We start from the raw sequence: 24,863 nt of genomic DNA on the forward strand, positions 1-24,863 counted from the left end.
GGGGGGCGCCGGCGGCTCCCGGTGGTGGCTCCCGGCGGGCGGAGCCGCCGCTTCCGCGTCGCTGCCGCCGCGCGAGTGGGCCCCACGCGCCGCCGCGGGCGATGGCGCTGCTGCTTTCCCTGTCCCCGTCCCCGTCCCTGTCCCTGTCCCTGCCCCTGTCCCTGCCCGCAGCCGCGGCGGCGCTGGCGGCCCTCGCCGCCCTGCTCCTCGTCCTGGTGAGAGCCGCGCACCGGGGACACGGCGGGCCTGGGGGGACTCGGGGGTGCTGCGCGGGGCCGCCCTGTGCCCGCCCCTCCGCGCTGCCCGCGGGGCGAGGCCCTGCCGGGGGTGACCCGGGCCAGGGCGGCAGCGCTGGCGGCAGCGGCAGCGGCCGGCAGGGCTGCGCCGTGTGGGGGCTGTGCGGGAAGATGCGGGGCATAAATCGCCTTGGGAAAGGTGCTGGTAGCGCCCTTCGAGATAACTATTTGGGAAGTCGCTGTGCCTCTGCGTGGCTGGAATTCCCTTCAGGTTTACTAAGTTCCACACCCTGGAAGGCGAAATGCTCCTGCCTGTGCGCCTGTGCCACGTATGCCTCCTCCTGCCCAGGGGGGTGCTGGAGTCACCGTCCCTGGAAGTGTCCAACGAAAGACTGGATGTGACACTTAGTTGGCATGGTGATGTTCGGTCATAGGTTGAACTAGATGATATCAGAGGTCTTTTCAAATCTAGTTGATTCTATGATACCCTATGGGGTGTCACCCAGTAAAAGTGATCCAAACCCCAGTGCTTTATTTTAGACATGCATAAAGCGATCAGGGCCTCAGTTTTGCCAGCACATATGGGTGGCTGGTCATGAATGGTGACACTGATGTCATTAGCTCAGGGTGGGATCTGAGTCAGCACCAGCTTCTCAGAATTATGTGAGGAAGGGGCAGTAGGGCTTGGGCCATGCCTTTGAGGGCATCTGCATGCTTTGCAGTCAAAAACAGCAACAAACCAATGATGCTGAGAGTGGTCAGGTTAGGAATAACCAAATGGCATGAGGGGGTTTTGGTCCTCTGTGATTTAGTCAGTGGATGAAGTTCCGCACCAATGACCCACCTCGTTACTGAAATACAGTTGGTTGTCCCTTGTAGCACGTTCAACAGCTAATTCTAACAGAACGCTCAATATTTTTTCTCATTTCTTTTTCATCACAGATTTGTACAATTGCTCATGTAACTGCCAAAAAAATGCCAATCCTTCACCGCCACGAAGAAGAGAAATTCTTCGTAAATGCAGAAGGCAGGAAAGAACCTGTACCAAGTATACATGATCCCCCTACCAGGGAACTCTCTGTTGTTGTGCCTTCATACAATGAGGAAGACCGGTGTAAGATTTTTCTTGTTTTGAGGAAAAGAAGAAAATCTATCTGTTGTTACTGTAATAATGCAGAGGTCAGTTATGTTTGTGGTAGATTCTGGCAGTCGAGGTTCTGTATCAGATTTTGGACACAGTTACCAGAAAACAGTCCAAGTACATTGAATTTCAAAATTAAGGCATTGTGTAACTTGATTTCTGCTGCTAAAAATAGCATGGGGCACTTGTAAGAATCCTCTTTATTTTAATGGGCACCAGAAGAATGGTTGTTCATTGCCCCTGTAAATGCTGCAAGGCAAGAAGTAAGAAAATACTTGATTTAAAAGCTCCTCACTCTTTAAACAATAGCAGCAGCAGCAGCAGCATCAGATGTGCAGAAAAGAGGATGATCTCACAGATTTGTCTTTGACTTGGCCATAGATAGAAATGCTTGATACTGAGTGAAGGCTTTCAGATGTGATAGAATTAGTCAAGCTCTACAGCTAGTATGATAGTACACAAGTTGTCAGGTTGCTTAAATAGGTAAAGTCAGTGCTCATTTGCAGGGTCAGTTATGAAGAAAGATTTTTTTTTTCTTTTAATCTTGTATAGAGAATTACATGTTTCAAAATGAAAAGTTCGTTCTTCAGAAGAAATGTTTTTATCCTGTCTTTTGTTGTGTGTGTGATTTTCTTCAGTGTTCTTTTTGCATTCAGAAAGGACAGCACTTAAGAGTTGCAGCTGCTAAGCTTGTTTACTGAAGGTGGTGGTGTATGAAAGAGTCAATTTGCTCAGCTTTGCTTCGTGGTTGGTTTCAGCTTGTGCAAGTGCTTTTGGTGCCTTGCTTGTTACAATCTACTAACCTGACCTCCTCCACTTTTTCTCTAGTACCCCTTATGATGGATGAAGCTTTGGATTATCTAGAAAAAAGACAGGTATTTTCTTTTTGCATTCAAAATTCATTATTTTTTCTGCATATTACGTATAAGTCAGTGATCTAGTCTCTTTGTTATACTGGTATACATTAAAACAGTAATACTTGGCCACATTTAAGTAACACCTCAGTCTCTTACCAGTTACGTTTAGATCAAGTGCCAGAAAGTATTTTTAAATTGAGTAAAAATTTAATAGACTGCTATGGGGTGAAGAAATTTTTGCATGCATGATATCTTTCTAAGACAAAGCTAAGGATTAATCATACATTTAACTTGCCGAACTAAATCCTAGTTTGTTCCAACAAGTTTCATAACCATCTATTCTTCATTAGCATTTGTTCTCTGGGTAAGAAGCCCATTGTTAAAATTTGTGGATTTTGTTTTGCATGGCGTTCCTTAAGAATTATGTTATTCTGAATTCTCATCTGGTACAACTGAGTTGATTTTTCAGTTCTCGATGGTAGCATGACCAGCCAATGTAATGGTACATGCATCAAGTATGGCAAAATACTTTAATTATGCCATGTTAACAAATTTAGTGTATCATATTAGTGTCTGTCAGTAACCATGAATGATTTAAAACCTGCTAAGGAGAAAATAATAATGATGTTTGAAAGACCTACTACCTACTTAAGAAATTGGATTAAATGCATTATTTCTGCTTTTTCTTTTTCAAGAAACGAGATCCTTCGTTCACTTATGAAGTGATAGTGGTTAATGATGGTAGTAAAGATCAAACTACAAAGGTAAGAAAAAAAGGTGTCTTGCCAAGCTATCCGAGGTGTGGATTTTTGTTCTGTGTTTGTGAACTATAAAAATGTTTTGCATTTTGGTACTTGATGTAGTTGACAATTGAAGTTCATATTTCTGAATCCTTTCTGTCCTTCTGTGTGCATCATGCATGTCACACCTGCACATGAACTCACATATAATACTTTGGCAAATTCTCGTTTTCTTGATTGGCGACTATGACAGCCATTTTCCTACAGCTGAGAGTCTAAGAATTCTAATTCTAACTTAAAAAAATTTCTTATGAAATACTCTATATATATATGCATAATAATGATGTGAATATGAACTTGAGGAACCTAAAAAGTCTTTTAAATATCAGATTCATACCATGATTGACAGAGCAGCTGACATAGTTCTCCTCCACACTCTTCATGGCATTGATTGTTTAAAAATCCCTATGCCAGTTGTAGTATTTTCAAAATAGTTCTGTATTCTTCTGACTCAACTTTGATGTATGTTGCTGGAAAAGACAGCTCTCCAAGTTGAGGGGTTTTTTAACTGCTACTTGGAAGATGATTGAGGTAGCTACTAAAATGCATACTGCTTTTTTATTTGCTTTCCTTCAGCCTGTCCATTAAGGATTGCTCATAATACTTTTGACTGCTGTGTGTTCCTTCTTTTAACTGACCATACAGTGGCTGCAGGCCTCTGGACTTACAAGGACTCAGGACAACCTTTAGAAAAAATTAAGAGGAGAAAACTCATGCTTTCTCTTGCTCACATTATGGAACAAAATGTACAGATCCTTGTAGTGTGAGCGGAATTTTAGATCACTGTGAATTTTTGTTTAAAACCACAAATAGCAGCAAGACAAATGATAAATAGGTGGCTGTAGTAGAAAATCATATTTCTTTTATTAACTATTGGCGTTAATGCAAAAGGTCTATAATAGTATAAGTTAAATTAGGACTGAGTTTTTTGGAGGTGGGAGGTTGGGGGTGGGCATACCCTGTTCTTATTGAACATGACTAGTTTCTTCAGTCGTCTTGTTTTGACTGTGAACTGGTTTTTATTTTCCCAGACAGACTCCAAGCGAACACTGGCAATGTATTTGTGCCGACTGAAGTGGTTATAGCTCTGTGCTCTTAATTTGTTTTCTTTTAAAGGGTGAGCAAATGTAAAATTCTCCTTTGATTCTGGGTTTTGTTTTATGCTGGTTTTTTGTGTGTCTATCAGGTTGCAATGGAGTACTGCAAGAAATATGGAAGCAACAAAGTGCGAGTGCTTTCTTTGGTAAAAAATCGAGGGAAAGGAGGAGCAGTCAGGATGGTAATTGATACTTTCATCTCCTTCTCTGTTTGAACTACCAAATATGCAGAAGATAGAGCTGTGCTGATTGACATTTTGAATACAATACATTAACAAAATGATTATGAGAAAACTGAGTACAGATTCTATAAATTAAAGCAAAAGCTTTTTTCCAAAATGAGCTTATTTGAGATCTTGGAAACAGTATTTTCTTGCCAGAAAGATCAATAATAAAACTTTCTTTAATATGAGAATTCAAAGGGGAAAAAATACTGGAATTTCTTATTCATGTAAGTTCCACTTAGAAATAGGCTTATGTTTATAAAACCCAACAAAAAAAATCGCAAACCATTACAGATTAAAGTTAAGGTTTTGTAGGCAAAATGCAGCCAATTTTTTTTTACCAACTTTGCTCTCTAGGTCATAGCTGTGTTTTTTAAAATGAAAGAAGCACTCTCATCCAGCAAAGTTTGTGTTTACTGAAGCCCACTTCTATCACCCACACTGGGTAGTAGAAACAGCACAATTTATGTTTTCATGTTGACATTATCCTAATATCTTCATGTTCTAAAAATAAAATAGCTGTTACACATTTAGAACAAACATGTTTTCCTAAGATGAATAACACCTTTTATGAAAAAGGGTGGGTTATCCATGACTTGCCTTTATCTGCATTTTAAATTCTATCTTTTATATGACAGTTTTGGTTTTTTGTGAAAAATGAGAAAATATAGGAAATGGAGAGAACATTGTATTAGAATATACAGGACTTTTGTAAGCTATGTACTTTTGAAGTTATTCCAAGAGAAGGAGAAAATTGTCTATGTGATACACATTTGCAGTGTAGAGTGGTTGTGTATACAAGTACTTCCTTGACAGGTTTTTCCGAACTCACACGTGCTTGGTTGCAACAATACTTCTGTCTAACCCACTGCTAATTGTTTCCTGTCTGGACCCCTTCAAAAATTGTGAAATTTGTCTGAGCAAGAATACAGCAAAACAAGCTGTGAGACCTGTGCATAACAAATATTTTGCAGTGATACTGTGACTTAAGTCCTAATTGTAAATTAGTTTTGAGAAATAGCTTTTGAATACTCTCAGAACAGTGTTGGCGAAAACTAGCACTGCATCCTCCTTTCCATAGCTAAAACAACAAAGAAAAGCCATCCAGTGCAATGGCAGCTGCTAATCACTGCTTCTTTGTGCTCTTCTCTATAGCTGACTGTAGCAACTGTTGACTTTTAGATTTTGGTTTATAAAGCTTTTAGTTTGCAACCTGCTCCTGAGAGGTATTGTTAGCCTTTTGTGTTCATGCATTGTCTGTCACTGTAGGACACTACTCAGTAATTCTCTAGATGTTACTACAATATAAATTGATCAATTGTTGTTAGTAACAGAATATTGACTGGCCTGTTGTGTTGAATCTGTGAAATATCACTGTTCTTGTTACTCCATTAGGGGGTTTGGGGTGTTTTGCACCTAGCTTATAACAAATACTGATTTCAAAGGTCTTGATTTTTATTGACTATTTTCATTGCAGGGTGTCTTTAGTTCTCGGGGGAAAAAAATTCTTATGGCTGATGCAGATGGAGCTACAAAGTTTGCAGATATCGAAAAAGTAGAAGAAGGTCTAAAAAATCTCCAGCCATGGCCTGTGAGTATAAATTCTCTTTGGTTTAGTTTAATACCTGCATACAGGTTGACCTTTGTAATTCGCTTCAACTTGAGTTTCTTGAGATATGGTTGAAGAAGTAGGTGTAAGTCTGAAGACCAAGGTGTAAGTTTGGAAGCCTCAAGAATGGGCTGTCAGAAAGTGCTTCCACAGAGTTCTTACCTCCTTTGCATGCACTGTACCTACTTTAATGCAGAACATAATGTTCTGTTTACTATTTATCCTTCCTTCAACTTCTTTGAAGTTGTTCTGTTCTGTATAAATACCATGCCTTGCCTCCTTAGTTTTCTTTGTTAACTGTTTTGTACTTTCATTTTATCTGATGTTATCCTATATACCTTTAAGAGTGCATCTTAATTTCATCCTCTTTTTTAGAGGTTTTCTTTTCTCAGGGTCCTTAACTTAATGACAGTATTCGTAGATAAAAACTCAAAAACCTGTGGAACAAGAACAACACCCTTGCATTCTCTTTTGTGAGCTTGACTTGAAAGAACTGAGATTTATTTTCTGCTTAAACACAGATAAGTGAGGTACTTGCAGATAGTTTCCCAAAGTGCCAGAAGTGATGTGCAGCTTTCCAACCAGAGCTGCAAGGGATGTGCCTGTGGAAGGGGTTGTGGTCTTCAAGAGCAGAAGCCCAAGTGCAGGAGGCAACGGGCAGTGGTGTCACCCTAATGCTCTTTGCTACCTGGGAAGCAACATCTGCTGGTCTCAGCATCAGTCTCACGCTCTCAAATACAGAGATTTAAGAGATTTCATGTGAGAAGCAGTAACATGAGAATAATGCTAAACCTTTTGTGTTGATCATGTTGATTTAATTTGAGGTTCTATTTTTGGCTAGCATCGTGGCATTTTGCTTGTTTGAAGGTACATCAGGGCAAAAAGTGTACTGCTTTGAACTTTTTATTACATGGTTCTAAACACAAGATTCTTGATTCTGAAAATACTAGTTTAAGTAATAACTTTTGCATTTATATTCCTGCACAGAACCAGATGGCTATTTCCTGTGGTTCTAGAGCTCATCTGGAGAAGGACTCAATAGCAAAGGTTTGTTTCCATTTCCTGCTGTATATTAATACCCAAATATTTCCATGATTTGTTTCTGCTCTACAGATTTTGCAATTAAATAATATTTTTAAAAGAATGTAATCTAAAAATAAGGAAAAGCTTGCCATAACTGTAGGATGTGCTCCATTTTATACAAAGGATGCGTTCTAGATTTCAGGCACTTTGTACTGCTTTCTGTTAGTGTTCCAATTTATGGATTTAATTTTTCTAGTTGAGAACTTGTCACAAGCAGAGCTTCTAGATCCTGACAAATTGGTGGCTAGTAACCAGTACTGAGGGTGGAGTGGAAGGAAACTGATGAGTTCTTTATTAACTGATTTCCTTCCAGTGCAAAAGCTTGACCTGCAGATCTTGAAACCTGTTTAAAGTGAGTTAGGGATAATGAGCAGCCAGCTGTTTGAAGAGTATCTCAATTTGTGGGAAAGTGGTGTAATTTTTCTGTATTACTCATAGTAAAATTTTTGAGTTTTTAACACAGAGTACTGTTCTATGTGTGGCTCTTGTGGATTAAAAACAGTGATGCATAGGCACACGACCTTATCTTGCATCTGGTTTTCTGATGTCTTGGCAGAGAGTATTTGACAAAGTACAGGCACGGAACTTTATTACATCAAATGCGTTGCTGGGCTCGTTTTTTCAGCATCATTGGATGTACTCATCATGTTGAATGTTGTCAAGAGTACGCTTTGTTTATACTGATGTTTAATACTTGAAATAATTCTAAAATATATACACAACTACTAAAATAGTTATGAATGTTCAAAACAAGTTACACTGGTAACATTCAGTCACTGGAAGATCCGTAGTATTCTCTTCTGGTTTGTTGGATAATGTTGCAATGGTTCTTGCAAGTACTGCTGCATGTATGTTAGCATCCTCACAAAAAACCCCCCAACAAAAACAAACTTTCATTCTTACCAGAAACTAGGGTAAATCTTTGACATGGTACTTGCATACAAGTAGCGCAGAATATACCAACTGCAGTTACTTGTTGGCTGTGCACCCAGTGTATCCTGGAAGTGTTGCTGCTACAGGGAGATCTGTAGCTGATAAATTTGAGCCCAGAAAAAATGCTTCATTGTGTGGTCAGGTCCTGAATGTAGATAAACGTTTTTCAGTGCATTCATATTTCTTTTCATCTTTGAAGGTCTTGTTACATAAGGGAGAGGAATTAGAACAGGACTTTTATCTTCTAATACCAAAGTACAGTTTTTGGGATGTGTCCATCCATTGCTTCCTGTTTCTCCCCATATTTCTAACTTTTTAGTAAAGGAGTCACCGGCTGGTTGGGTAGTACTGATTTGTTTGAAATGTGCAGCCCATTTCATTTCGTCACCCAGCTGTCCCTTGACTGGAACAGTAAGACTGCCTTTACAGGTAGTCTTCCCACTGCAGTGAGAAGAGGCTGTTGTGTAGTGCAATAGGTATAAACAAGTTGCAGAACAATCTTTCAGATTTCTCTCTGGACTTAGTGGCATCTAAAACAGTAGAATGAAGTTATGGTAAGCAGCTAGGATTTATTGAGACCTGAAGTTCACCTTAAATTCAGTCTGAAGACATCAAGAGTTCTGTTCTGCCTCCAGAATTGTTAATGTACTTTAATGATTCCAAAATATGACATGCATAGGAGTTTATCACTCTTAGGAGTGATAAAGATAACCCAGCAACTCCTCTTTGTGAAGTAAGTGCACAGTTTCACCAACTGACGATCGTGCAACCTCTTAGCACTTCCCCTTTGGCACTAGTGGTAGCCTTGTGTTCTTGGTCATGGAGCCAAACGAGCCAAGGAAGCCACACCAGATCCACGATTTAACCTGGGACTGGAGCACTTTTCAAAAGGCACGAGCTATGAATTTGAATTTCGTCAGCCTAAATGCTATTACATAGCAAGGTGAGCATCTTCTCATTTTTCAAGTGAGGTTCTAAATTATTACATGTAAAGGCATCTCTTTTCACCCAGAGATGCTTACCAGTTATATTGATGGCTCCTATGGATTTTATGTGATACTTTTTTTGCAATCTTAAATACAGTGCCTTAAACTCAGCTTAAGACCATCAGTGAGTACAGAAGCGATTTGTGGATCGGAGTTCTAGTTGTTTAGGAACTGTCTTGAATAAAAGACTGAGAGCAACCTCTGCAAATCCAGACTCCAGCCTCTAGAATCCATGGACAAACTCGTTGATATGATTATTGCATCAAGAACTAAAATGTAGCCAAAGAGTAAACTGGGAGAACATTTATCAGCAACGTAAAATATATCTGCAAAAGCAAAAGAACAAAAGAGATGACTGTAACATTGCTGGAAATATAAAATGAAATATTATCTTGCACAGCAGCCTTTATTTTAGACCTGTTTTTTACTTGGTCCATCATATACTGCAAAAAGGTGCATTCTCCAGTTGCATTTCCTTAAGTGCCTTGACATGCTGTGTGCAAACTCTGGAGATCATTTAGTCTTGAATGAAAGAAGTGGGTGACAAGTTAACAAAAGATGCTCCCATTTGGGTTTTTTAATAATAAAAAACATTTTTAATTTTTGTGTTGGATTAGCAACTGGAACCTGTTTTGTTTAAATGTGTATTCTTAAGAGTAGCACTCGTAAGAGTAGCACTTAAGGAGTCCTTATTCTTCACTGTCTGTCCTGGTTACTTTTGAATTTCTCGCATCTGTTCAACCAATTTTTAGAAAAACAAGAGGACTAGGCAGAGAGAAAAACCTTGTAAAGGAAAAGCTTGTAAATGTCCAGTGCAGTAGAGCGTTTAACATGTCATCCTCTTCCTCCTTGACTTTTCCTTGAGGAATGCCCAAAGACTCATGCAGAGAATACTATGGCTGTCCCACTCATTATTTGAAATCCAGGTGCAGGTTCCTGCTTTACTTAATAGAGCATTATTCCAAGTAAAAAGCTGCTGTGAATTGGGAAAAGCAGAAGAAAGAACCTGTAATTTTGTTTCACTGTAACAATTGACAGGTTCTATTTTCATTCCAGAGCAAAACAAAAACACGTTACACACTTCGAAAGCTGTCACAAAACAGGATTAATGTCTTGTAAGTCAGCTCTGTTCAAGCACTTCACTCATCACTTATATGAAACCATCTAACTTACTGTCTTTGTCCACAGCGCTCCTACTTTCGAACTCTTCTCATGTATGGGTTCCACTTCCTTGTTTGGTTTCTCTGTGTCAAAGAGATCAGGGACACACAGTGCGGATTTAAACTTCTAACCAGAGAAGCTGCCTTGCGGACTTTCTCAACTCTTCATATAGAACGCTGGTAAATTGTTCCTTTTTTTGTTGTTGGGTTTTTTTTTATGATTGAACATGGCTTTGGAAATGCAATTGCAGCTACTATGAAGCATGTGATGTCTGTGTATAAATCCTAGCTGCTCAGTTTAGCCAGTTTTAGCACTGCTTGCATGTCAACTTAGATTTCTTGTTATGTTAAAATATCCTGGTAATTGCTAGAAATTCTATGTTCTTTATAATTCAGTACTGCTTAAGCAAAACATTTTACCTAGAATCAGTATCTGATATTTGTAATTGCTGAAGACTCAAAGTGAAAGCAAATGCTTATTCTCTACTTATTTTCTTGCTAAAATATTTTATGAGAGGACTACTGATAGATATCATTAGTTTGAGACAATAGAAGATGATGCATAATCTTTGAATTACTTTAGAGCCCCTTTTGTTGTAATTTAGCTAGAACAGTTCCCGTATGAGAGTAATACAGTCGTGATTACTCTTATGGGACTGAAACACTGTTTTCACAAAATTACTGTAATTTTTGTAAATTTCCTGCACCACAATTCTTGCTAAAAATGATAGTTTAACTCAGTATAATAAATTCAAACTACTTTCTTCATTCAGGAAAATCTCTCATGGCCTACTGCTTGCTGACAGGGAACAGAATAACTGAACAATATTCCCAGACAAAAACATGTGCAATCCTACAGTACGTAGTCAATTCCAATACATATTGTTTTATGTTGAGGTTTGGCAGTGATAGTTAAGCTATACTGCTCCTCCAGGATGGGCTTGCAAAGGTAGTGTTTGGGCACACAAATGTGGTGTGGAACATAGAGCTTCTGTTGTATTGAATCTGTAATTGCGAGCAGTCAGTATTTGGAAAATCACCTTCCTACCCAAGTGGTTTGCTTATTACTCTAAAGGAAACTGTAGCTGAGCCAGAAGTATGATTTGTGCTGCTACCTCCAAATCCAAACTTGATCTAGAAAGTTCTGTAAATTTCACCTACAGGGATTCTAAATACATGATTAAACACATATGTGAGGCCCAGAAGCGCACATCCCAAAATTATCCTATTTAACTTCATTTCATAAATTAAGCCCTTCAAGAAGAAAATGGAAAGAAATAAATGAGGGTAATCAGTGTAAACTGTAAAAAATGCAATCTTAAATTTATTCATATTTAAATTGAAGGTTCTGATTGTAGTTGCACTTACTGGTTATATAAAGTGTTTTCTACAGAAAAAATCTCAACAAGCTTTCTTCTGCCACTTCAAATCTCTAGCACCAAAGGAATGAAGGAGGCAAAATAATTGTGCTGTCCCCGATTGTTCAGGAATAGAGACAGTGAAAAAAGCGTATTGCTGACTTATTTTACAATAATTATATTGTTGGTGTATAACACACCAAATCTTCTTAATTCATTGTGCCTTATAAGTACTGCTGTAAGCAGTTAAATGCCACCCTGACACCCAATCCCATCAGATCTCTCAGCCCTGGTTAGTACTTAGATGGGAGACCTCCTGAGAATACTGGGGGCTGTAGGTTCTAGTCCTGAGAACTTCACTGTCACTGTCCAGGCTCGCTCGGCCACGGCAGATGAACCTGAGGAGTTAAAGGGGGGGTCAGTTCTGCGCACACTGTGCCTCACCTAAAAAATCCACTGCACAGGCTGGAAGGGCACACCCACATGGGGAGAGCCCTTCCTAAATCTGCGTTCACGAAGCCGAGCCATGATGATGATAAAATTAGTCTTCTCTTCTTGCTCTTTTGTTTACAGTAATCCATAAACTAATCCCCTGCGTGTTTTCTTACTTATCGCAAGTGTACTGGTTAGTGATGAAGAATGTTTGTTTTGTTTGTCAAGAAAAGAATAACTCAAATTCTTGGAATAAGCAAGCTCCTCAGATAATTCTAAGTCACAGATTTGCCTAAAACAACAATTTCTTTTAATTTGGTTTAATTTTCTGCTAAAACAGCCAGTATATTGTCTGTTTTTATCTTCATCTGTCCATCACCTGTCTCTGTGTTTCCCTGCCTTCATTTTCATATTTATTGGCTAATTTAAACCAAATCTGGCAGAACAGTACAGATCTCAAGATGAAAAGTTTTGGCAAGTTTTGTGTAAACTGAAACCCTCTTAGAGGAGAGAAACTCAGACTACTGCCACTACTGAAGATAAAAAAACTACAATAAGGACTCAAAAGTTTCTTATCAGTGTCATGGCTGGTGGTTTAGCATGTGTAACTGGAAGATTACATGCCACTGCACAAAACAGAGTACTGTCCCTTTCCTAGTTAAAATTTGTAAAATCTGGAAATAAACTGGGAGGTGAGTGTGTGGGGAGGGTGGGTATATTAAAGGAAGTGATAGTCCTAAGTGAAATGTCAGTGTAGTACAAAGAGTTAGGATAATTGCAGCTGAAAATTATATAGGGATACCAAAGAGTCATCCCATAGAACTCCTGTTAGATTCCTTTGTGTGTAATTGTGTAAAAATCAGAAATAGCCCAATAGTGGAAACTACTTATTTTAAGGAAATCTGTCCTCTGATATGTTTCCATTGCATAACCTGTATGTAAAAACAAAAATAAAAACTGGTTAGATACTGTGCCTTAGAGGTTCTGTCCATACCAGGAGTATGAAGACATAAGAATAAGAAATAGTTGTTGGTATTGTATTTCTGCTGGAACCTGGAACAATGTGGGGTCCCCAGCTGTGTCACAGAACAGCTCATTCACACTGAGACCATCAGCAAGGGGTTGTTGAGGAGCCACTACTTAGATGTTGGGTAAGAGGCTCTGAAATCTCAGTTTATTACTGCCCCTGCATCACTGAATTGAGGCTATTTGACATCTGAAGAAATCATTTGATTCTCTTTGAATCTTAAAATCCCACAAGTGAAACGCAACTCTGTTAGGTACTGAAAAAAGAGTTCATGTCAGAGTGGTCAGAGCTCAGACATTCTGGGGATAAGGGAGGAGGGTCCTGGAGAATGTTCAGCAAACAAGCAGCATTTAATAGGATAAAAACCATTTGAGAGCATCCTGGTCCTTGAGTGTGTCAAGGACTCCCCAGCTGCTGCACTAAGGCATGTGTGAGCTGTTGAAGAGAATGAGACTTCTGCAAAACCCAGATCATCTGTCCTATCTGCTCAAATTTTGTCAGACTTGGATTTTTTGGGGGGTAATACAGTGCTAGCTGAATTCTTATGTGAGTACATAACAAATATTTGGACTGAAATTGATGCATAATGTGTTTAATCATTATGTTAATATAAAATTACTATAAAATCAGCTATCTAATAATTTCTGCCTGCTTAGACCTTACTTTTTTGGTGCTTTCTTCCATGCTTTTTTCATTCCAATGAACATTGATGGGGATATCACCTCATTAATGTTAAAAATCCCAAAAAGCAAACCATATTTTTCTTCCTGCTGTGGGGAATTTCTTGGAAATCTTGAAAGCAAACAGAAGTATACAAGTTAAAGTACAGTTTTATCATAATGGCAATAAGGATCATGTAACACTTTTTAAAAAGAGACCAGCATCTTTCGTAGAATATTTTTTTGCCAATCTAACCTTAAAGTTTAGAAAGCATTTGAAAATCAATAGATACTGCAAACCATTTATATATTCAGTACTAAGAAGTAGTGCTTACATCCTAAACTAGCTGTTTTTATGAGTGTTCTCATTGTCATTTTGTTTAACTGTCCTTTGGAGAGCTGGCTCTGTATATGAGTACAAACCAAACATTCTTGAAATTTACTTTCTAAATAGCAGTATTTTGACATTAGTTTGAAATGAGAGGAACCTTTTGAACAGAGAGCATATGCTTTGTGTTTTAGGTTCTGAATCTGATTACACCATCAGTCTGTTTTTCAGAAATGGATAGAGCACATTTTTTAAATTAAAACTTAAATGAAAATTAAAAGAGATATTACAAAAACATAACAGAGACAGTTGACATTACTCACTTCAGGCTACAAAAGAAGGTCTAGTTCTGCATCTACAATCATGACCTGAGAAATGTAACTGTGTTAAATTTTGATGCACAGGAGAAATACTGTAAAATTAAATGATTTCACTGGCAGAATTTTCCTATCCTAAATTTGATCATCACTTTCTTCTGACAACAAAAAACTGATAAATCATCTCAGAAAATGTCCATCCTTAGGACAATTAGACATAGCGGTGATTACTGTCCTACCTGGAATAATGATAAAAGGAGGGGAATTTCAAAAACGTAGTTCTAGTCCTGGTTCAATTGACAAACTTTTGGGAAGTGGCAATTTACAATGATATTGCACAAGCCAGAAGATCACTGATTAGATCAAATTGTTGCTATTACTTTTGTCTATAAAAATTGCCTTGTGCGCTGAACAAACCATGTTGTTTGATGTTTAAAACTGGAAAGATGAATATAAAAAATTAATGTTTGTTTCTCCAGTTTGTTGCTAATCTCTAAATGTGATTACAGGAAAAATAAGCACTGATATTGCTACAGGGATTTTTTTCCCCACTTCTTTGGCATTGTAGACCAACACAAGCAGGGGAATGAATTTTTTCCTGTTTTTCTGCATGGCAAATAATAGTGTTTACAAATGTTCCAATCAATGCAGAAACATTTGTGTTTTAGCTTTGTCTGTTTCATCTTGTAAGAAGTCCTGCTCCTGGCAGACATATGTGGACTTTCAAAAGCCCCGTTTAAGCTAGAGCAGTGCTGGCAGACTAACTCACTTGACATCCTTTTCATTCTTAGACCTCTCTGACCATGGGAAATTTTCTCTAACCATTAAGAGTTTACTGGAAAACATATCTTGGGAATGCAAAAGTCCTAAATTCCAGTTAAAACATTTAAACTGAAGGCCTGAATTGGTTTTTTGAAACACATAATATTGGACCAGTAAAGGAAAAGAGTCCTAATGCAATTTTAAAATACACAATAATTTTTCAGGATAGGTATTTCATAAGTGCAAGCATTTTAAGGGTCCAGTTTAAAAAGACTGAATTCAATTAAAGACCTACCAGCTTGGTGTTCAAATCAATTTTATTAGCCAGCATTATCTTAAATTGTAACCTAACCAAAACACAACCACATGGAGAAATTTTTCTTTATTTTACATTACATGTTTGTGTTAATTATCACATAAGGGAGCCACTGTTAGAAATAGATGGGGAAATTGTTCACACCATATATTTTTGCATGTCTAAGTTTTGGATATAAACTTAGATTAGAGCCTGAATTCCTTCAGGCCGGAGCCAAACTTAGGTATTCTGAGCTGTGTGTCCCCCTCCCAAGAGACACCTCCTTTAACTCTCTGCAGCAGGATGAAGTTCAGGGTGTGAATAATACCTTGCTGTTTCTGCGAGTAGTTCTGTCACATGTTAACTAGTCACAAATGGCTTTGTGGCAAATCACACCAACTCATCTGCTGGTGTGGCTTTGATCTCCTCTGGGACAGGCTCCGTGTAACATACCCACGCTTAAATCCTGGCTGTGGAACCTTCTGTGTGATTCTTCTGTACCATCTGGATCTGGTGATGTGCAGTGTGGGTGTAATGCTGTCAGTGTATTGAACACACCACGGTCTGTATTCCCTCATTAACTATTCTGGTATACTGAAAGGTGGGGAGGGAAAGGGAAATAAAAAGTACCCCAGTGATACTCTACTGAAGTCATCTCCTTTCAGCTTTGAATAGTTTTTTTTTTTTTAATTTCAGGATGTATTATCCAAATGGCAACCACATGTAACAATATTAGTGTTCGACCTGATTAATTTCTGTGCTTTTAGTCTTTTACTTTGAGCACTGTAGTTCACAGAACTATTTAATGTTGTTGTTCTGTGATGTATATGCTGACATTCCAGTAATCAGTTGTCCACAGGAATTGTTGTAAATAACTATTAGTTCACTAGGCTTATACTTTATGTAGTAATACTTTAAGAGCAGCTCATATAGTCTAATTCATCAGACAATTATTCTGCGTCTCTTAAGATTTTTAGTCATTTAAGTAGTAAGTATTACAAAAGTAGATTTAGTCTTAATAGACATGATTCATAAACATTCAAAGGTGAATACATGGGGGTTTTGGCTTACAAACGTAAAATGTCAGCAAAAAATTAAATAATACAACTTCAGTAGAAGAGACCATGGCATAATTAATAAAATAATACTCAACCCTCATTTAAAGAAAGCAGTTAAATGCCAAGGCTGCTTGGAGCAGATTCAGTTCACTCAGTTAAAAAAAGTGTATTCCTGTAACTTTTTTGGTGAGGATTAAAAGGCCTGTGTGCTAATCAAAATCAGATTTACAAAGTAGTTCTAAGTTGTCCATACACAGTAACTGTAGTCTCTGTAGATAACATCTGTTTATGCTGCCTTTGCATGTTTTATTGTTGTCCAGTGCTATCAGTAGCTCTCCTGTAACAAACATGGAGAGTTTGAGTTCAGGTCGATGCCTGTTTGCCTGTGGTTTCACCAGCAAGCCAGTGTGCTGTGGTCTGCACTTCAGTGGGAACCTACATGTATGTATCATACCTGAGGGCACATTTCAAAGTCGACTGCTGTTGTTGCATTCTTTAATAGTTTTGCAGAAATACACTGCTTAAAAGGAACAGATGGCTTGAAGTAGAAGGAAATAACATCTGAACTTGTCTAGCAACCTGCTGAAGTATGTCTTTCTGCCTGCTCCTGATCACCTGTCTGTCCCTTTCTACCTTTTCTGTAATGTTAAATGGAATTACCAATGACTTGTATTCAAGGAACCCGTGAAGCAGGAACAGATAATGTGGAGGGTTTATTGCATATGTTTTCTCCAGTAGCAAAAGATTTTTTTTTTCATTTCAAAAGTAAACTGGCTTGGACTTAACAATGAGAATTTAAGGAGAATCTAAACTTCTGAAGTTACTGAGAGAAAATGCAGACTAATGTTGAATTGCACTTGACTGCCTCACAGCTGCATTTTCAAGATCCCTCTGTAAGCTGGTGTTGAAAATCTGTTCCATTGACTTGAAACTGGGAACCTTACCAACAGCTTGGCTAAAATGTTTCCAGTTCCTTAGCCTTCAAGGTTTAGTTTTCTGGGGGAAAAAAACCCCAAAACATCTGTATTTGAATACGTTTTTAATCTAGTAGCAGTTAGACGTGGATGGCCATTGACAGTTTTTTTTCCAGTACAGGCTAGTATTTTTTAAAAGCTTTTTACTGGGGGGAACCGGGGACTGTTTAGCCTTAAGTCCAGTTACTACAACTTATTTAAGGAACAAGAACACACCTACTAACATTTGAAGACTACAAAGAGGGGAAAAAAGACAGACCTGGCAATCAATAAATCTAAGAAATTTAAACAAAACCACCAGAATCTTCATAATTGTGATTTGCATTCACCCTTGTCAAGAGTAGCTACTGGCAGTTTCATATGCTGATTTCCATATGAGCATTACAAGCTGCTACAGTATCTGTCTAATATCAAAAGCCTCAGTGCTTCAGGGCCAGAAGGCCAACTTGAGTGTGTAGTTGCAAGAATGAAACACACAAACAATTCTGTGCAGAGAACTGAGAGGATTAAGGTGTATTTTGGACAAAGTGGGCAGGAAAGGACAGCTGACTTAGAGTAGTATCAGTTCCGCAGTTCATTTTGTTGTACAACCTGCAAAAAATTGTGCCAGCAAACACAGGTGCCTCAAGAGGGTTTTTGTGTTGTGCTTTAAATGGTCAGGCGATAAAGTAAAACTGTTGTTTAGGTTTTGTTATGCACAATAACTTAGGTAATTTCTCACTTCTGTGCTGCTGCCTTGAGTTTCTTCACTTTGAAAGTACAAGGAGAAACTGTCAGATCAGTGTAAAGCCACAGCAGGTAGTTGTCCCTTCCATGAAACTGCTGAAGATGTGGAGTGACTGCTTGGTCTTCATGGTCTTTAAAAATGTTTGAATCATGATGGTGGCAGAATGAAAAGTGAGCAGTGGTCTGAACACAGCCTGATCTGTACCTTCAAAACCCAGGCACAGTGGCATGCTGTGGCTACTGTTCTCTGTATCTTGGCTGTGTTCTGAAATGTTCAATCAGGGAAATTTCCTTCCACTGGTATCAACTGCATAACTGCATAACTGAAGAATTAATTGAGCAAGGGATTCAATCAACATTGCCACTGTCTTTCCTCTGGAAATAAATGAGACTGTATTTTCTATTTCCTGTTCTTCTGCAGGGCGTTTGACGTGGAGCTTCTTTATATAGCCCAGCGCTTGAAAATACCTATAGCAGAAGTTGCTGTCAACTGGACTGAAATAGAAGGTAAGCAAATTGTTGCACATTCTTGTAAGATTCCTTAAATATCAATCCAGAATAAAATATCCGAGGGTCTTCCCATATTTTAGTCAGTTTTGATAACACACAGCCTTCTTTCCATAGAAATTTTGAATTTAAAGTCTTTGCCAGCCTTCTGCCATGGCTTGGCACAGGAAGAGTAGGTGAAGGGGTAGCAAGGGAGAGAAACTCTGCACTCCCACTGGAGGCAAAAGTAGGTTAGTTGCACTGCTAGGACAAAACACTACTTTGGCATGTCCTCTTGCAGTCATATGTTAATAAAATAGTGCCATTGTAAAACACTGTGCAGGAGTCTTGAGAATCATCACTTACTGATTCAACTCTATTTCACTGTCTTGCCTTCCAAAATTCTCAGCTATTCAGGCCTCTTCTAAGGCACCACCTCTTCTTAAGCTGGGATGTTCTCTCAGACCCATAGGGAGGTTTTGGCCAGTGGGCTACAGGAAAGTATAGCTCCCTTCATATTTCGTTGTAGCAGAGACAGCTTAAGAGGTACTTCTTGCTTCTGCTCACTTCCCTCCCATCAAATGCTGTTCCTCCTTTTTTTTCACCTTTTCTTGATCCAAATCTCTTCTCAACACAACTCCTGAAAAACAGATAGTGTAATGAACTGCAGTGATTGAAGGATGCAAGCAGGGAACGTCCCGAGATAGCTTTGCTAGAAAAGAAATGTTTCCATTCGATGCAGTTCCACGTGTACATTGCACCTAACACAAATGTTAGCAGAGATGGAGGAAGGCTTGGTTTTGTAGTGTGGGTTCCTTACCTCACCTGAAGATTGCCATGTTCATATCACTGTTGTAAGACAACAATGTAGTCCTTTTCTCCAAAGTTGCTAAAAAAATCATTTGCTTAATTATGGGTGTTCAGGTTCCTATTTACTTGAACAAAGCCTTGTCATGGAGAAGACTGCATTTTGTCACAGGCATGGAATTACTGTGCTGCTTGCAAACTAGAGTCTCCCACCTATGGCTTAATGTAATTACTGTAAAGCAATAACTTTCAAAATACAGATTTTTATTAATGTTAAGATCTAAGTTGTGGGATTGAGTGTGCTGAGAATGCAAAGTTTCAAGACTGCTTTAATGTGTGTCTTGCCAGTGCTCATTTTTTTCTAACAATGTCCTTCTGATTTTCTTCTTCATTAATCACAGGTTCTAAGTTAGTTCCCTTTTGGAGCTGGCTGCAGATGGGCAAGGATCTTCTTTTTATACGACTGCGATATATGACTGGTGCCTGGCAGCTTGAAACAAGAAAATGTAATTAGGTTATTTACATTTTCCAAATATATTATTAAACTTAATGGAACATGAGAACAGTTTCAATCAAGTGAAGTGGTGATGAAAGCTGAGGTAATTCTTCATTGCTCCTCTTCTATGTTTCATTTTTGCAGCATGTATGTGTTTTGTAAGATTGCCAGCAGGGAATTTGTACATTTTGAAAAAAGAAAGCATTTCCAAAAAGATTTTCTAGCCTGGTAATCAGGTTTTTATTTTATTAGATAGCCGCTCTAACATGTCTTATAAATTCATTCAAATAAATATATCTGCTTTTTTGTCACCATACTTATGGAATTTCCTTATACATGTTAAAAAGAGGCACTCTATTCTACATTGTGCAATGTTGTGAATGACTACAACCATTTGTTTCTGTTATATCCGGAAATTTTAGGCCATATTGCAGCTTGAAATTGTCATTCATGGTTCATGCTGATGCATGTTTAGATTCAATGTCATGGGAAACATTAATGGATTTTACTGAGTTATAACTGTGATGTTCATAAGGTTGTTCTCAGGACTTTGAGTAGTCTCTTGACATTCCAAATGGTTTTTTCTGAACCTGAAATAATTTTCCTGAGATCAAACTGTAGATCATGTCCAGAGTGTAGAAGGTCCAAGAGAAAGCACGTTTAGTTTTAAAATGTTGTCTTCTATGAATATGTTTTGTTCATGTGTACTCATTATTACTGCATGCTGAAGGCTAGGAGTCCTTGACATCTACAGACCTGAAGTGAAGAGGGTATGGAAGGCTAGTTCAGGGCATGCAGAAATGACACCCAGTATACACTGGGGGGCCTGTGCATTCAAAATACCAATTTGATGTTGTCCTGGTTCAAATGAGATCAGAGAGGGAGGGAGGGGAGGGCTGTCAGTCTTTCATAGTGGTGTCATACTATGTTACACTACTACAACATAGTTTCATTTGTACTTTCAAAATAGTTGTGGATTGCCAACAAACTAAGCCAATCTGTCTTTCAGAAACATGTACAAATTTGAACAGATTTAAAGAATGAATGGTATATGACTGTACTTTCATATGTGAGTTCATTGGTGATTTTTCATACTCTTTCTGTAATATTGACTTAAGTTTTGCTCCTGTTAGGGTTACCTCAGTTTTCTATGAAGTGCTGGAATAAATTCTCAAAAAATATATTCAGTTTGGTTTCTCAGGCTTTATTCTCTTGTCTAGTACAGATAATCTCTGTCACTTCTGCAGAATCAATCACATCTCCTCATTGCCATTAGTAGAATAAAATACCAGCTTTTCAGTTTCTGTAAAATTAATTTCTGTGATCAAACCTGAACAGCGATAGCTCTGCTTATAATTAAATTGCCCACCAGTCCTCAAAAGTAGATTCCTAAAAATTTCCTCATGTCTTACTTTGAAACTGAGTGTATTTGAAATTGTGATGAAAGTACTCACCTCTTTGAAATGATGAAACTTAGGGCATGCATTATTTTCTGCACAATAAGTAAACATCTGGTGATGTCTTCTTTTAAAAAAGTGTCCTTTTGAATCATATGCCAAAGCTTGGAAGGAGGGTGCTAAATTTATTACATTTTTTTCAATTAACTTCACACAATCACAGAATAGTTAGGGTTGGAAGGGACCTCTGGAGAAAACCTAGTTTGAACCCCCTGCCAAGGCAGCATTGCCTAGAGCAGCTTACAGAGGAATGTGTCCAGATGGGTTTTCAGTGTCTTCAGAGACTCCATGGCCTCCTGGGCAGCCTGTTCCAGTGCTCTGTCAGCCTCAACGTAAAGAAGCTCTTCTTCCTTTTGAGGCAGAATTTCTTGTGTTTTATTTTATGGCCATTTGTGCATAGGCTACAAACTTTTTTCAAAACTTTGCACATAAACTCTCCAGTAACTCTCTCCTTGTTGAGCAATCTCCTTTTGCAACTGTGCATGTATCAGTCCAACAAAATATTTGATACCTTCCACCTTAGAGATATGGAAGTAAGGCCACATTTATAGTCTTAGAGCTTTGTGGAGTTGGGTGCTCAAACTTGTTGGCATTGAGTTCTTTCAATGGATTTGAGCCATGGTTAAAGGTCACTACATGTCTCCATCCCCTGTAGAGTCTGCTCTCTGACTGTGAGGTTGACAGGCATGGCACTGGTCACATCCACATGCCTACATGTCCCTTCTGAGCTGCCTTTCAAAGCAGGCTTGTTTTTTCTAAACTTTCTGCTCAAGACAATCCTTGACCTGCACTGACTGCCACATTGTGCTCAAAAGTATTTTGAGAGCAGAGATAGGCAGCTGTGGGCCACCTGCTACAGCGTGGTCTGCTTCTATAGGTGTAGCCTGGCACATTCTCTTGCAGTGGGGATAAAAGCTGAACTGGAATAAAAAAAGGAGTAAACTGCAACAGAAGGAGAATGGGGAGAGATGGAAAAGGAGACTGATCTGGGGCTGAGATTGAAAATTAGAGAGTGAAATGGTAGACATAGACTTACTTTACCTGAGAAGGATGCTTGGCTTCTCCTTTTGTCACTCCTGTATCGATCAGAAGCCTTGTGGGCAGCATACCCAGCTCTTACCTCGTGTTTGCAGATTTATGAAATACAAGACACTCAGGCTATCACAGGTGACCAGGATGCCACCAGGCACATGCTCTAAGAGAAGTTCAGACTCACACTTGGTTTTAGGTTTTTGCTCTGCTCTGCTCTGTGTTCCTTCAGGCCCAACATACCTCAACTGTTGCACAGCAATCCCAGAATCAGGGGAAGATTCTCCTAGGCATCATTTCAGAAGCAGATGTATTGGTTTATTTGCACAGGGCCATAAAGAGGAGTGTTTCTGTTCCCTCTGCACCTGTTCTGAGGCTGCTTAGAGGCTCCCTCAAGCCAGTTCAGCTCACTAGAATGGCAGGATGCTGTCTTCTACTTTTTTGCTAATTTTTCCTTTCTTCTGAGATACTTTGCTGCCATTGCAGTGATCTAAAATGACTCCCTGAGTGGTCCAGCAGGCACAGGGTGCAGCAGCAAGAGGAGGGCTTCCCCTTTTCACAGCTGTGAACTCAACCACAAGTGTGAAGACTGACTTGTTGCCTAGAAGCTACCACGCTTTTCAAGGACAGGAATTGTAAATGTAAATTCCCCCTTTTTTAAACCTAGGCAAGACCTGAGGTCTTGTTGCCCTCTTAAAATGAGACCTTTAATTACTGAGCTCCAGCAAGAAAGACCTGTCTCTGGCTCTTGATGTATTCCAGAGCCCCCACTTGATTTTAGAGTGTCACAACATGTAATGGCAGGCTTGGGTAGAATATTTCACAATCATTCCTACTGGGAAAAAGGCTGATTGATTCCTATTTTATACTTAATTGCAGAGACTGTGTAGAGAACCAAGTTCCTTGGAGTATATGCAGACAACTTCTCTGATCACCAAAGCTCTTATTCAAACCAGTACTCTGCCTAACTTGTCCTCACTCTTCTCTTTATAGATTTGCAGAGATACATCTGCATTTCATTAACCTTTACTATGTCTTCCTACCCTTGCATTTGCAGGGGTGACCCAGGAAGGTGAGTCTTCTATGTTACTCACTGTCACTGTCCTGCATGACCCAGCCCTCTGAAGGCACATCAAAACAAAGTATTCTCACAGACTTTGAAAAGGAAATAAAAACAAATAGAGAAAATCTACATGATAATTCTGCAACATTCTTACCAACATTGCTGTCTGCATAATTAGTGCTTTCATAAATATAGATTTCAGGGGTTTTTTAAAAAAATAAATCTGCATAAAAGCCTTACTTTTCTGCACCACTTAACTAATACTTCACAAGAGACTTTATCAAAAGGCAACAATATCAGAGTTCCCTTTGAAAAATGCATCCAAAAACAAGTTACTGAAAAAGGTTCAGTATTTTACACAAGTTTTCTTCAGTGTTACCATTTTTTATCACAACTCAAAGCAGTAGCAATGCAGTATTCCTTGGTACACACATAGCTTTTATGCTTACAAGCTATTTTTTAACTCATATTTTAAATATTGATTGGAGAGACAGTAAAAATTTCTCAGGCCTGTGTGCAGATGTGCAGTGTGTTTTCTGTGACAGCTCTAAAAGTTAGTATCTCGAACAGGTTTCAGCAACGCTGCAGCATTATCACGAGGCAGGGTATCTGAAATGAGTAATAACACAGCTGTAATCAGTTTTAATCTGTATAAAAGTTCTCAGAGATCGCTGCTGTGAAGTGTAAGCAGACAAATGTAGAAGATGGCTCCAGTTCATTCTGCAGAATTGTGTTTAGTAGTACATCTATTTGCAACTCTCAAAGCTTCTGTGCAGACCATTCCACCACTGCCAATGTCCAGGTTAGTTTTTCACCATGGGAAATAAAATTATATCAATATGTATAAGCACAGCAACATCTCCAAGCCATTGAATAGTCCCAGACAGTATTTAACTTGAATTCTCTGCTAATGTTTAATGCTCTGGAGACCTATCTATAATTATTTATGTACCTATTGTCCAAATGTTCCTTGAGTTCACAGTCATAATGCTGACTGCAAACTAAAAATAGTTAAAATGAAGAGACAGGCAAAGACAGAAGGCTGCAATGAAGCTTCTGTATCTCATTGTTTATTACTTAAAATAACATCTAACGTTATTTATGATCCGTGCATGTTTCTTAGGGAGGTAGTGGCATGTCTGTAATAGCTCAAGGGGCATGAATTAAAGTAGTGTTCCAGCATTGCTGAAGGCTGCACCCTGCCAGCTGAGCCATTAGTTATCTACCTCTTTGCAATAGGGCTTCAGAGGTTAAGAATTGGATGCTACTATGTCGTGCTTGTTGCATTAGTCAACAGCACGTAAGGGAACCTTGAGCACACAAGCCCTCAGGGACTCCAGGGAGAAGCTACAGACAAACCTTTGTCTCTTACTGGGTAAAGAAATGGCATTTTCATATGACCAAGCTTAAGTAAGAGTTGTGAGCTCAGAGTTGAGAGGGGTATGCTAGAATATGATTTCATT

At 38.8% G+C, this 24,863-nt stretch overlaps 1 protein-coding gene across 1 annotated transcript; it reads left to right on the top strand.

Annotated features, from left to right (window-relative positions):
* The first annotated feature begins 9 nt into the window (after window positions 1-9).
* Window positions 10-21,270, top strand: ALG5 (ALG5 dolichyl-phosphate beta-glucosyltransferase). The gene is made up of 10 exons (XM_071552567.1): window positions 10-215; window positions 1,179-1,350; window positions 2,206-2,252; window positions 2,930-2,998; window positions 4,221-4,313; window positions 5,833-5,946; window positions 6,952-7,011; window positions 10,155-10,306; window positions 18,484-18,569; window positions 19,757-21,270. The coding sequence occupies exons 1-10, from the start codon at window positions 102-104 to the stop codon at window positions 19,867-19,869; spliced, it is 1,020 nt and encodes a 339-aa protein (XP_071408668.1). The 5' UTR covers window positions 10-101; the 3' UTR covers window positions 19,870-21,270.
* Window positions 21,271-24,863: the final 3,593 nt, after the last annotated feature.

This window comes from Pithys albifrons, chromosome 1 (assembly GCF_047495875.1).
Source record: "Pithys albifrons albifrons isolate INPA30051 chromosome 1, PitAlb_v1, whole genome shotgun sequence".
NCBI classification, from domain to species: Eukaryota; Metazoa; Chordata; class Aves; order Passeriformes; family Thamnophilidae; genus Pithys; species Pithys albifrons.

Excerpts from the sequence above, each read along its gene's own strand:
- ALG5 (XM_071552567.1), top strand. The coding sequence starts at position 102 with ATGGCGCTGCTGCTTTCCCTGTCCCCGTCCCCGTCCCTGTCCCTGTCC. Across the intron at positions 216-1,178 it reads CCGCCCTGCTCCTCGTCCTG|ATTTGTACAATTGCTCATGT; the intron begins GTGAGAGCCGCG and ends TTTTCATCACAG. Across the intron at positions 18,570-19,756 it reads CAACTGGACTGAAATAGAAG|GTTCTAAGTTAGTTCCCTTT; the intron begins GTAAGCAAATTG and ends CATTAATCACAG.